The sequence below is a fragment of the Elgaria multicarinata genome, chromosome 13, assembly GCF_023053635.1.
Source record: "Elgaria multicarinata webbii isolate HBS135686 ecotype San Diego chromosome 13, rElgMul1.1.pri, whole genome shotgun sequence".
Classification (NCBI taxonomy): Eukaryota; Metazoa; Chordata; class Lepidosauria; order Squamata; family Anguidae; genus Elgaria; species Elgaria multicarinata.
This window is the reverse complement of record NC_086183.1, coordinates 10,893,401-10,907,325: the sequence shown is the minus strand read 5'-3', so window position 1 is coordinate 10,907,325 and position 13,925 is coordinate 10,893,401. Positions and strand designations below refer to the sequence as shown.

Below are 13,925 nucleotides of genomic sequence, written 5' to 3'. Positions count from 1 at the left end.
AACCTGGTGGAATTTCCTCCATCACACCAGTTAAAGCTGCAGGAGCCCTGCCCTCTTTTGTATCTAGTCACTCTAGTATAGCTCCTGCAGTTTTAACTGTTGTGATGAAGAGGGAATTTCACCAGGTTCTCCATATATACAAATGACTCCTGCTGAAATTCCCTTTTCTATGCAACTGTTAACGTTACAGGAGCCCTGTCCTCCTTTTCATATGGTCACCCTAAACTAGCTGCCCATGGGAAACCCACAAGCAGGGGTTGAGGGCAACAGCACCCTCCCGCCCATGTCCCCTAGCAACTGGCGTACATAGGGTTATTACCTCTGATACTGGAGGTAGCCATAAGTAGCCAGAGACAGGTCACAATAAAATTATAGCAACTTAACCATCATTTATCACGCTAAGCTGTCAGTTATCTCCCTGGCTTTACCAGCAACCAGAGCAACGAGCTCATCTGCACTTGTGCTGTATGGGCTGCGTGTCAATTTAACCATGCCTTTTTCAAACACGCTGTTTTGTTTGTAATGTGCAAGGCATTTCCCCTCCAGTCACACATCTGGAGGGCACCTGGTTGGGGATGGCCAAGTTAGGAGAACCTTGAGATTTTTTTTAAAAAAAACACACCGCAGAGAAGTTCCCAAGGCTCCGCCCCTTGGTCCAACCACCCCTGGGCTCCCAGTCTCCTCCCTGGAATCTCAGAGTCAAAGCCTCGGGAACAGCAGCGTCCCTAATGGTAGGAACCCAAATGCACACGGTAAGAAACAAAATGAAGAATCCAGGGAAGGTGTGGGGGTGGTGGTGGGGGTGGAAATAGAACAGCACACAATACTGCTGAGTAGAGTGGCCACTTACAAATTGCCAGAAAAGGGGAAATGCATCACAAAAGAGAAGACGATGACAAAAGAGGACAGTGAAAATATTGTAAATGCTAATTTGTATACATAGACACTTATTTAGAAATTATTATTATTTAAATCGAAACACACTCCAAAAACAAAACAAACTGGCAATGATAGTGCCCCCAGTTTATCCATTTATAGATTTTTTAAAGTATAAGCAGATTTTTAAACTGTGAAACGTTTCGGCAGAAAACACCAGCTGCCGTCACAGGTAAGAGCATGCTACAATATTCCTTGCAAACCGGGTCAGAACCAATCGGGAGAAGGCCAAGCCTCAACCGACGACAAACATTAACAATCAGCTCCTGTTTTCAACAGCCGATCAAGCTGCATTCATGAATATCACAGCTTGTTAATAAAAACGCAGTCCATCTCACCACTGCGTGGAAGACTGTGGCCAGAGCCAGGTCTCCGCCAAGCAGGATATAACACTTTGAAAATGTTTTGCAAAAACTGTGTATGGAGCATGTTATGGGCCCCAACACTTGTCAATACCGTTACAAGCTGTTTTAAAACAGTAGTGTAGATCCTGCCTAGGTGACCATCTGTTTGCCTGCTTGGTCAGTCTGCCGTCCGGGGGCTAACTGCGGAAGGACAACCGTTCCAATGGTTCTTGGTCTTTAAACTGGAATTGGACAGGACAGCTCTTCACTTAGAGGATGGTCTTCTGCAAAGAGGACACCTGGCCGCACTGAGAGCCACTAAGGGCGCAACCCTACGCATGTTTAGACAGAAAAAAAGTGTTACAATTCCCAGCATGCTGGAAACATAGGTAGCTGCCTTATATGCTGAATCAGACCCTTGGTCCATCTAGCCCAGTATCGTCAACACTGACTGGCAGCAGCTCTCCAGGGTTTCATGTAGGACTTTTTTGGGGTCAAAACATGCATAGGGTTGTGTCCATAGGCCATGGCTAGACGAGGGGGTTGTAGGACGATGATCTCGTGATTTTATGCTTGTGAGATCGTCGCCCTGGTTTACATGCAGTGCATGACATTGCGGCCGCCATTTGAATTCATTTTTCTGAAAGGGAAAGGAGTGCACGAGTGCTCCACCGAAATCGTAAGGGTTTTATTTTTTTAAAAAGGGGCGCCCCTCGCGCTCGCCCCACCCCACTCCCAAAGGTCCCAGCTCCTCACGGTTACTCACAAGGCGCTGGGACAACCTGCTTCGCCCAGCCACATGTTCTGCGGTCTCGGAATCATCCCGAAACCATGGAAAAAGCAGGAAAAAAGGGCCTGCCAATATCCTGGGCCAAGGGAGGAATCATCCTTCCCTGCTCCTGGGATGCCCTATGCTTCATATGGACGCACGGGGATGATCCTGGGGCAATCCCTGGGATATTGGCTGGTCTAGCTATGCCCTAAGACAGCAGACACAAAATTTAATGTGTATACATCCTACCCAATGGAGTTCCAAGCTGGAGCACATCTGCAGAACGGTGCTAAATCCTGGCCCTCTTTTCCCCAGGCTTCCCTTTCCTACTGGCAAACCAAGGATTTAGTACTCTATTCTTTCCTGTCATTTATATTTTATACCTCTTTAGTTTAAACACACTACAAATTTTATATATATATATACATATATATATATATATATATATGCTTCAAAACACCGGATCCTTCAAAACAATAATACAAAACAACTGATGCTTCAAAATGCCAAAACAAATGGAATAGCACACACCAGACAGGGGCACCCTTAACAGTCAAGAAGAAGTTGGGGGCACAGGTGACAATGCCGGAAATACTACAAATTAAAGACATACTGGAAAAAAGGAAACGGCTAAAGTCTCTATCTGCTGTGGCATGGATCAGCCTTTCTCAACCTCCAAATGTGTTGGACTACAACTCCCAGCATCCCCCAGCCAGCCATGGGAGTTGTAGTCTAACAACCTGGAGGATACCAGGTTGGGGAAGGCTGGCACAGATAAAGAGCCCCAATTCTTTAGCCTTTTCTGTGAGATGGAAACACCGTTGTTAAGCCTTTCCCCGCTTTTATCTACACACCTCCGTGCTTTCAACCATTTCGCGCCGTTAAGATGCTCAGCTTTTCTTTTACGGGCTTTTATTCCTGATTCCCTTTCTCATGCTCTCTCTCCTAGAGCCGGGCGTACTTTTCCAACGGGGTCATTTATCATTATCATCACGTCCCTCCAGCTCATTCCACAGATTCCATCACAGAAAGTCACAAACACACACACAAACTTAAGGAACATTTTACAGAGAAGTTACCAACGCTCCTACCTGTAAGGGTCTCTCCAAAGGAAATGGACCCTCAGCATAGTGGTTGTCTTTTACGGACGGCGGCTACCTCCAACTGAACATGGAGACTCCCCAAACCCAACCACTCAACCCTGACCCCGATCCCAAAGCGTGACTCACGGGATTATTTCTATCAAAGACAACTTGCTCCCTCGCTCGCTCTCCCCTTGTTTACCTCCCTCTTCTCGTCCTCTCTCCACCCACCCTTTCTGGTCAGCTGCCATTCCCCTCAGTTCATTCAAGTTCAGATGCTGATCGCTCATCTCCTGTCAGCCAACAATGAGCCATGGAACTTGGCATCCCATAGAGGAGGAGGCCGGCTCTTCGTTTCCCAAAGGTCGGGCCACCATCTTCTTGTAAGCTCACAGGGAGACATTCCACTCTGATCCCAGGCTTATTATTATTGTATTTATTTGTATCCTGCCTTTTGCCCAATACTGGGCCTCAAGGCGGCCTTACAAAGTTATTTATTTATTTATTTATTTATTACATTTTTATACCGCCCAATAGCCGAAGCTCTCTGGGCGGTTCACAAGAATTAAAACCATAATAAAACTACCAACAGGTTAAAAACACAAATACAAAATACAGTATCAAAAGCACAACCAGGATAAAACCACGCAGCAAAATTGATATAAGATTAAAATACAGAGTTAAAACATACATTGTAAAACCTAGGCGGCGGGGGCAGGGGAATGTAGAAAAAACCCCACCCCGTTTAAAATCAGCGACAAAATTATAAGTCATTAACATAGATGGAGGACCTGATTATTCTCCAAAGGCCTGCCGGAACGAACGAGGTTTTGCCTGCTTCCGAAAGCCCATCAAAGAGGGAGCCAGCCCAGCTTCCCTGGGAAGAGAGTTCCAAAGTACTGGAGCAGCCACCGAGAAGGCCCTCTCCCAAGTTCCCACCAAGCGCGCCTGTGAAGCCAGGGGCTGGATTCTGATTAGGGTGGCCACTTAGGACTTGCCAAAAAACGAGGAACTACATCACCCCCCTCCAAAAAAGAGGACTGCAAATTGCATAAAATTTACATATGCTAATTTACAGGTATAGGTGTAAATTCAGAAATAATTATTATAATTTGAATAGAAATACCATCTCACTATAGTGTGGGAGACTGATTAGGTGACCCGTGTGTTAAGGAACCATTATTATTATTATTTTATATCCTACTTTTCTTTACTAGCAGAAACTCAAAGCAGCTTATAACGTAAAATGGCAAATTTCCAGGGAATTCTTAGCATGCCCAGGAATACTGCTCACATGCTCATTGTTTCTAATGATTCCTCCTCATCAAAAGCCGTTGAATGTCAAAACGCTAAATCGGTCAGCTAAGGTGTTACCTTAGAGACATCATCTTTGAACCAACTCTCTGGAACTTTTTTATTTTATTTATGAACGTATTTGTAAATCTTCCTTGATCCTTATGGACACCAGGCTGGTATACAAAGGCATGACCAGTTAATTTATTGTTTACATTTATATCCCTCTATTTTTCCTCTTTCAAGGAACCCAAAGTGGCTTACATGGCCCCCCGCCCTTCTGCATTTTATTCTCACAACAATCCTGTGAGGTAAGTTAGGCTGGGAGTCAAGCGACCAGTTTCCACAAAAATGGAGGAGGACATAAGCTATGGTGGCTTATTTCCACCCTCTGTGTGCGGCAGTCATGTGCCAGGGGAATTTGCATAATGACCCTTACTGGCGTGGCTTGCCAAGTCGTACAAACCCAGCTAGAACGGCTTGTTGACATAGATAAGCCATCCAGTGTGCTTCATGTCCGAGTAGGGACTAGAACCAGGATCTCCCGAGTCCCAGCCCAACACTCCAACCACTAGGCCACACTGTCTCTCGATTAGCCGTACAAAATTAAAAACAAAAACGAAAAAAAGACCAAATTCAACATACAAAATAAGATAAATAATAAAACAAGAAACATCGCCATCAAAAGCATTAAAGAGCAGCAAAGCCAGAACAGGCACACCTGAACTAGAATTCCTGAACAGATAAAAGAGCTTTGTGTTAGTATCTACCCACTCTCATCATCCCCTGCAACCAGGCTGGCTGGGGATGCTGGGTGTTGTAGTCCAACACATCTGGAAGGCTCTAGGTTCAGGGGTGCTGCTCTATGGGGAAAGTATTCCACTGTTGGATCAACACCGCAGAGACCTACCTTCTGCACGATCTCTGCCAGATCTCCACAGAGCCAGATGATCTCTCGGCTGGCAGAATAATCATTTAGGTGGGAGAAGAGATACCTGCAAGGAGATAACAGTGAGTCCCTCCCGCGGATTCCTCTGCAAAGGCATTGAGCTAGCAGACCGCCGTAACGCTACAGTGAAAAAAAGGCAAAACTGAAACAGACCGCAAACAAATATTGGGTCTCAACCTGTACCTCAAAGCAGAATTTACTAAATACTCTTTAACTGACACCCAGATCCAGCAGGATATGTCTGGAAGACCCCTGTTCACAAGCATTAACACCCTTCATATATCAACATAACTCCCCCTAACACAAACACGTACCTATCATCCTATCATGGGATTGTTGTGCAATATGGTTTTCAGTGAATACACTCAGGAATAAGCTTGTTTACAAAAACAAACTTCCTGTGGAGTTTCAGTTGATCAAACATGATTTCTCTCTCTCTCTCTCTCTCTCACACACACACACACACACTGCAAATTGTACTTATTACAATTACAAATTGTCACACAGAGGAGGGCCAGGATCTCTTCTCGATCCTCCCAGAGTGCAGGACATGGAATAACGGGCTCAATTTAAAGGAAGCCGGATTCTGGCTGGACATCAGGAAAAACTTCCTGATTGTTAGGAGCAGTACGACAATGGAACCAGTGACCTAGGGAGGTTGTGGGCTCTCCCCCACTAGAGGCCTTCACGAGGCAGCTGGACAACCATCTGTCAGGGATGCTTTAGGGTGGATTCCTGCATTGAGCAGGGGGGGTTGGACTCGATGGCCTTGTAGGCCCCTTCCAACTCTGCTATTCTATGATTCTATAATCTCAAGGTCAGATTCCTTATATAGCTATAGCATATTGCATTTTGACAATTTCCTCATGGCGGCTTAATTCTGTATGTTTTCGTAATTGGGGATACTGGGCTGCTTCGGACGTAACACCAATCCATATACAGGCAATCTGGGGTTCCCTGTCTGAATTTCCCTGCCACTCAGATGATCAGCCATCAGCCGAAAGGCAGGGAACAAACCGCGGTTTCCTTGCTGCTAAGAGCAGTGGAGATGCAGCAACCGTGGGTTGTCTGTTGAACATGTTGTCTGAACCCAGGATGTTTTCCGCAGGCTGGGTTGTTTTTGTTTGTTTCTAATTATTTTATAATACACAAACCACATCCATACTTACTCTGCAACCCTTCCGGTTCCCTCCCCATTCCCAACCCACGCTTGGTCAATTACATCAAATCCCGGCAGGCTGGCTTGTTAACCTCACGGTGGCTGGTTTGAGAAAAATAAGCCACATTATATGGTTAACAAGCCGCCCAACAGAAAATGTCCTAGGTTGTTGTTATTTATTTATATAGCACCGTCAATGTGCATGGTGCTGTACATAGTAAAACAATAAAACAGCAACACCCTGCCACATAGGCTTACATTCTAATAAAACAATAAGAAAGGGAAGGAGCTGCACCAAACAGGCACAGGGGACAATAAAACGAACAGTGTAAATGTAAGATCCACATCAAGTTCTGAAAGCTTTAGAAAAAAGAAAAGTTTTCAACTGAGCTTTAAAAACAATAAATTTATTTATTTATTTATTACATTTATATACCGCCCCATAGCTGAAGCTCTCTGGGTGGTTTACAAAGGTTAAAAACAGTGAATGTTAAAAATAAATATACAAAAATTTTAAACCATTCAAAGCATAAAAACAACAATATCTATTTAAAACAACTATTCTGAACTATTCTAATTGAACTCGAGGTCCACAAATGCTGTGGAAGAGAATTCCAGGCATAAGGGGCAGTGAGAGAAAATGGACGAAGCCGAGCAAGTGAAGTAGAGACCCTTGGACGGGTAAGAAACATAACATCTGATGAGCGAAGAGCATGAACGGGGCAATAAGGTGAAATAAGAGATGAGAGATAGGAAGGGGCTAGACTGTGAAGCTTTGAAAGTCAACGGGAGAAGCTTATATTGGATTCGGAGGTGAACTGGAAGCCAATGAAGGGATTTCAGGAGTGGAGTGACATGATCAAAGTGATGATGAAGATGATCTTAGCAGCAGAATGATGCAGAGAGACCAACAAACTAACTTGAGAGGAAGGAAGGCCAGTCAGGAGAAGGTTCAGACGACGGTTCCATGAACAACCCATGGTTCAGCAACAACCCACACTCAACCACAGGGTGTTGGTTAGATTGCTGTGCGAACTCAGCATCATCAGTGTGGAAACAGCAACCTGGATCAGACTGCTGGGGGAAGCGAGGCTTTAATCTCCCCCCGCCCACTGACCCCAAATCTTGATCTCTGTGGGCAAGGGGGAGGGAGTTGAAGCCTCCCTATTCCTGCACGCTGAGATGTGGGTGGAGGGAAGACCGGAGGTGCATGCATGCACAGGCGTGCAGCCCCCAACCCACCACCTGACGCTGCACGAAGCCCTCAGCATTCAAAAGGACGCCCAGCCCTGTGCTAAATGATAGTTTAGCATTATGGAAATGACCCCAGATGGGACTCATTTGCGTCCCCCCACCGCCTCCCCCAAGTGGGTCAATAGGGTGACCGCTTAAGAAATGCCAAAAAGCAGGATCAATTTGCATAAATGTTGCATATGCTAATTTACCGGTATAGATGTGAATTCAGAAATAACTATTACAATTTAAACGGAAATACAGCCCATCTCGCTATAGCGTGGAAGATTGTGACCAGGTGAGCTTTGTGCCTGTCTGTTTGGCCTGCTGTCCAGGTGCTACCTGTGGATGGGAAAGAGTTCCAATGGTTCTTTTGATCTTTAAACTGGAGTTCGACAGCTCCACCCTTCAAATCGAGGACACCCTCAAACAGAGGATGGTCTTCTTTAAAAGAGGACACATGGGCCACCTTAGTATCTAAATACCTGTTGAGCCATAAGAAGAGGCCTTTGGCTGCACTGATCAGCTCCGCCACACAAGCCAGGAGGTCCGAGGGCGGCCTCTCCAGAGAATCCCCGTTGTAGGTGCTCACTTTTCTGCGGCTCAGGATGAAAACTTGCAGCGTCTGAATGACCCCTTGAAGCTTCTCTGTGAGCGTCCGCAGGTTGGAGGTCGCCAACTCGTAGTTCTAGCGAGAGGGGAACAAGCCACGCAGCCTCAGCAAAGGAAACAAAAGCCCATCCCCAGGCCTACTCGCCAAAGGTGTCAGGCGCCTGTCAAGGGTCACACAGGGGCTTACAACCACTCACCAATACGCAGAGATGTTCCACGGCTTCCAGGAGCAGCTCCTGATGGCCGACACGGCTCACGCCCAGATCCTCCAAGTCCCGGTAAGACACACGAAGTAGCTCATTTCCGGTCAGGCCCCAGGTCTCAAACGGGTAGTCTTGCAACGCCGGATCCAATCCTAAACAGGGAAATGTGGGAAGGAAAGCATTCGATTTCCGTTCATTTATAGAACTGGCTTGCACATTTTGGGAGGAGCCATAGGTCAGTGGCAGAGCACGGGGTTTGCATGCAGCAGGTTCTAGGCTCAGTGGTAGAGCACATGCTTTGCATGCAGAAGGTTCTAGGTTCAATCCCTGGCATCTCCAGTGTTAAAGAAGAATCAGGTAGTAGATAACGGCAAAGATCTGTTGGAGACCCCAAATAGCCATTGCTAACGTGACAGCACAGTGTTGGCCTAGATGGTTAATCCAGCATTCTGAATTAATACAAGGTGGCTTCATAAAACAGGACTTTAGACCATTAACATTCTCTCTGTTTAGGACTAACACACCTAGGCAATATTGCTCAGCAGCTACCAGCAGTTTAACATCGTTGTTGTTGTTTTTTAAAAAGCTAGTTTATTACTATTTGAAGGACCACCTGGACCCATATGAACCTGCCCAGGCCTTAAGATTAGCCTCAGATGTCTTGGTTGCAGGCCCAACATTGAGATCAGTTAGACTGGCTGGCATAAGAGACACAGCCTTTTTAGTGTTGTCCCCATACTTATGGTACTTCCTCTGAAAGAATTAATGGCTTAACTCATTTTCCCCTCTAGCTTTTTGATGGGGTCTAGAAACTGCTTTTGTTTCATTCTGCTTTTCGTTAAAGATTCTGGGTTGAATTTTTAATTCATTTATACTGCTGCCACCAACTCCTTTTCAGTTGTTTTAGGGTACAATCCCAGGCGTCTTTAGACTAAAAAAAGTCCTACAATTCCCAGCATGCCCTAGCCAGTTTCCCCCCCAGTCTAAACATACATAGGATTGCGTCCTTGGTGGATTTGCTGTCCTGGATCGGAAAGTGTTTTAGATTGCTGATTTAGTTTTGAATTTTTAAATTAGTTGATCGTTTTAAAACTGCGTTTTACGTTTAAATTTTGTGTGTGAGCCAACATGGGAGGGCTATTTGCCCCGAGAAGTGGCACAAAAATGCAGTTAATAGAGAACGTGACTGGCAAAGGCAGGGAGTTTACCCATGTCAACTCCAGGTTAGAAACATGCCAGTGAAAATAAATATCCATACCTACAGGGCTGGGAATCTGGGGAAAAGAATGTGCCCTGAAAGCATTATAGTATCTTCAGATGAAGTTGCGTATCCACAACATCCCATATTATCATAGTAGCAGCAGTACTTACAATTCTATACCGTCCCATAGCCAAACCTCTCTGGGCAGTTTACAAAGATTAAAAACTATTAAAATGCATTACTAAAAGTCTAAAACTATTCACATGAAAACATATAAGCAGGCAACACAGACAGACAACACATATCTAAAACAATTTCAAACAGTCAGCCATGACACAAATCCACCAGGCCTTGAAAACTCATCATAGGCTACCAAATGCCTGGGAGAAAAGAAAGGCCATAAAGATAACAATGTTGGTGTCAGGCGGGGCCGGATCTACACTATTGCTTTAAAGCGCTTTATAACAGTTTTATAGCTTTATAAACTGCTTTATAACTGCTTTAAAGCGCTTTATAACTGTTATAAAGCACTTTAAAGCAGTAGTGTAGATCCAGCCCAGGCCTCATCGGGGAGATCATTCCATAACTTGGGGCGGGGGGCGGGGGCACCACTGAGAAGGCCCTCTTCGTTGTTGCTGCCTTCTGGGCCTCCCTTGGAGAAGGGACCCGGAGGAGGGTCTTACATGCTGAAGGTAGTGTACAGGTAGGTTTATGTCGGTGTTAGGGAAATTTCCGTGTCATCGGGAGAGACACTCTGTTAGGTACTGCGGGCCCAAGCCATAAAAGGCTTAATCAAACCAGTTGAGTTCAGAAACATACAGGCAGGGAGCTCAAGTCAAGGGAGGTACAACCTCCCCAGCAATGTCCCGTGCCAAAAGATTTCTGTACACCCTTATTCTGGCATCCAATTCACACATTACTTGACTATTGGTAGCACTGAACACCATTTAGAAACTAGTTTTTAGCTGTATACACTCCTTCCCCCATCCAGGAAGGCCTTCAACGCCGGATGAATGATGACTCCATCACTTTAAACCGGGGTGGGTAACTTGTGGCCCTCCAAACATTTTGCCATTCAGCTCCCATCATCCCTCACCACTGGCTCTGCTGATGGGAGTAGTAGGCCAAAACGTCTGGAGGGCCCCAAGTTGCCCATCCCAAGTTGCCCATCCCAAATCTTGTGGCTGTGCAAAATTTGATACCGGCTCTTGAAAGTGCAAGTATAAGAGTCGGTATCAAATTTTGCACAGCCACAAGATTTGGCCACACACCAGAACGCCTTCTCTAACTTTTAAAATTTAGCTTTCGGGGGAGGCATTTGATTGGGGAAGGAGGGAAGATACCTTCAAGAGAAGTTTACGAAAGTCAAGCCAGTAAGAGTTAAGTATCAGCTTGCCATAGATACTTATATGACTTTGAGTTGTTCTGCGATACGTAACATTGGCAGAATTATAAATTAGGATCGCAAACAAATGCCAATAACAACTGAGCTTTTGCCAGAAGAGGGAAGGGAGAAGAGGCCACTACCCCACCCCCCAAATCCTTTGCTATAATCCCCCCCCCACACACACACACGCAACCAACACCTGGAAAAATCAGGTGTGTTGTGGCAACCACAACATTGTTTAGGAGACTGGCTTCTCCTCCAGCTGTAGCGGAGGCTGCAAACCCACTCATGCAGCCAGGGCAAACCCTGCCCCACGCAGGAATGCATTTAATTCACACAGGCAAAAAGAGGTAGGCGCTCTCTTTCCTTTGCTGTTTACACACGAATGGTGTTGCCTTCTAGCTTCGACCAGAATGCTGGATATGGGGACATCTGAGCAGTCGCCCACTGCCTACAGTACAGCAGCCTTCCCCCCCCCCACCTTGGGGATAATGGGAGTTGTAGTCCAACACAGCTAGCAGCTCCCTGGGGGTGATGGGAGTCGCAGTCCAACACATCCGGTGGGGGCGCCAGGTCTTGGGAGGCTAAGTGGCCAGAGGGGAATCTCCCAACAATACCCACCTGTGCGATGTGGGCTCAGGTCCCGTCCCCGACCAACCCTCCAAGTCCAGTTCCCCTCCTCCTTCCTCTCACCTCTCAACCAGGCCGCCACCATTTTAGGATTCCAGGACGAAATGGGCTCCATGATCGGAGCCCCGGCTGGGTCCCTTTTGGACACTCCTATTCTAGAATCCGTTTCCGTGCCAGGGAAATCACGGATGAAACTCAAAGACACACCTGCAGGTTCCAACAGGTAAACTCCCCGCTGGGTTTCTGGTTGGTCGCAGCCTCTTGTCACTCGGCGATGAAGCCCGCCTCCTCGAACACGGCTGGATTTTGTCCAAGGCAGTTACCAGTTCCCCTTTGGGATGAGAGAGAGAGAGTAGGTGAGGGGGGCAATTTGCCCCTTCCCTAAGATGCTCTCCTTCTTCAACCTTATTAAGGTGTGTATAAACTTGCAGCCACGCACCAGGTACCTCTTCTTCCTCCACCCCCACTACTTTGCTAGCCTCTGATTCAACCGGAGGATACTACACAAACCAGTTTCTCTACCTTATCTAATTTCCTTAAAGGTACAGTACGGTACATTTAGCCCTCTGAACTTTGACTGACAGAGTAAAGCTGCGAATCCATTGTGGTGCGGTGGGTAAGGTGTTGGACTGGGACTCGGAGATCCGGGTTCTAATCCCCACTGGGCTATGAAGCTCGCTGGCTGACTTTGGGCCAGTCACTGATTCGCAGCCTAACCTACCTCACAGGGTTGTTGTGAGGATAAAATGGAGAGGACGCAGACCGTCTTGGGTTCTCTATGCCCCCCCCTTTACGGCAGCGCTTTGGCGCCACGAGGCACCTTGCACCGGCATTTCCTTCCCTTCCCAACATCTGCACAGGAAGGAAGGCAAGTGTGAATTTTCCAGCCCCGCACCTCTGGAAAAGTAAAACAAAACAAAACACGGAGGGCATCACCCTTTTTTAATTTTATAATATGTATCTGCGGAGCTCTGCAGTTACAGATAATAAAAAGGGGGGGAGGAACGAGGCAGCAGAGGAGGATGTGGCTGGGCGAACCACTTCTCTTCCCTCTGGCTGCCCGTTCCTCTCCATCTACTCCCATTTCTTTTTGTTGTTTATTATATGTATCTGCTATAACATCCCAGAAAAAAGAAATGGGACAATTTATGAGAAATGCACCAGGCCTGGGGGGGGGGGGGAATAGGGAGAGAACAGGATAAAAGATGAAACCTGAAATGAAAAGTAATTACGTTTATAACTTGGGTGGTAAAAAAGGTTACAGTATAATGAACATTCATTTATATATGAATATTTGTTTATATGTATGTATATACTGGAAAAAGAAATACAATTATTATTTTGTTGTTGTTTATTCGTTCAGTCGCTTCCGACTCTTCGTGACTTCATGGACCAGCCCACGCCAGAGCTTTCTGTCAGCTGTCGCCACCCTTAGCTCCCCCAAGGTCAAGTCTGTCACCTCCAAAATATCATCCATCCATCTTGGACAATTATTATACCCCCCAAAAAAATATGTATCTGCAGAGCTGTGCAGATATACCATATTTCTTCGATTCTAAGACGCATTCCCCCCCCCCATATAAACATCTCTAAAAACGGGGTGCGTCTTAGAATCACGAGTGCGATTATTTTTTCTTAGAATCAAAGCTTCTTTTTCTGTTGGTGGTACTGAAATTAGTGTGCGTCTCACAATCGATGGCGTCTTACAATCGAAGAAATATGGTGGATAATAAAATTTTAAAAGGGGGGAAAGAATGGCCCGCTCCTCTCCTCCCTCCCCCCACCCCATTTTTATTTTTTTAACTATTCCAGAGGCGCCATAGGCTCCGCTGCCAAAGAAGTGGGGGTAAGTGCCCAACTTTTTTGGAATGGATTTTCCAGGGTTTTCTCCCGGGGATGGCTTTGCAATGGTGGCTGTGTCATGTAGTGACATGCCACTACTGCGAAGCCACCACGGGGCAAACCCTTCGTGTAGATGTACCCTAAGAGGAAAAAAGGCGGAATATTATTATTATTTTCCTATGTACATTTACAGAGAAATTCCCATTGAAATTAATGTGTGTGCAGGAGATATTTTTGAGCAACTATGCCTTGGAGGAGTGCGCCGTCATGAGTCTTTCCAGA

General features: G+C 46.0%; 1 protein-coding gene across 2 annotated transcripts in view; it reads right to left on the bottom strand.

Moving 5' to 3' along the window:
* CNKSR1 (connector enhancer of kinase suppressor of Ras 1) overlaps window positions 1–12,120 on the bottom strand; it is a 45,108-nt gene extending 32,988 nt beyond the window's left edge. The window contains exons 1-4 of one of the 2 annotated variants that reach the window (XM_063140109.1): window positions 11,865–12,120; window positions 8,578–8,735; window positions 8,254–8,456; window positions 5,338–5,422 (exon numbers count right to left, since the gene is read on the bottom strand). In XM_063140109.1, coding sequence (XP_062996179.1) covers window positions 5,338–5,422; window positions 8,254–8,456; window positions 8,578–8,735; window positions 11,865–11,916 — 498 coding nt within the window. In that variant the 5' untranslated portion in view covers window positions 11,917–12,120. The remainder of the gene's footprint in view (window positions 1–5,337; window positions 5,423–8,253; window positions 8,457–8,577; window positions 8,736–11,864) is intronic. The other variant, XM_063140110.1, reaches the window with a different exon arrangement.
* Window positions 12,121–13,925: the final 1,805 nt, after the last annotated feature.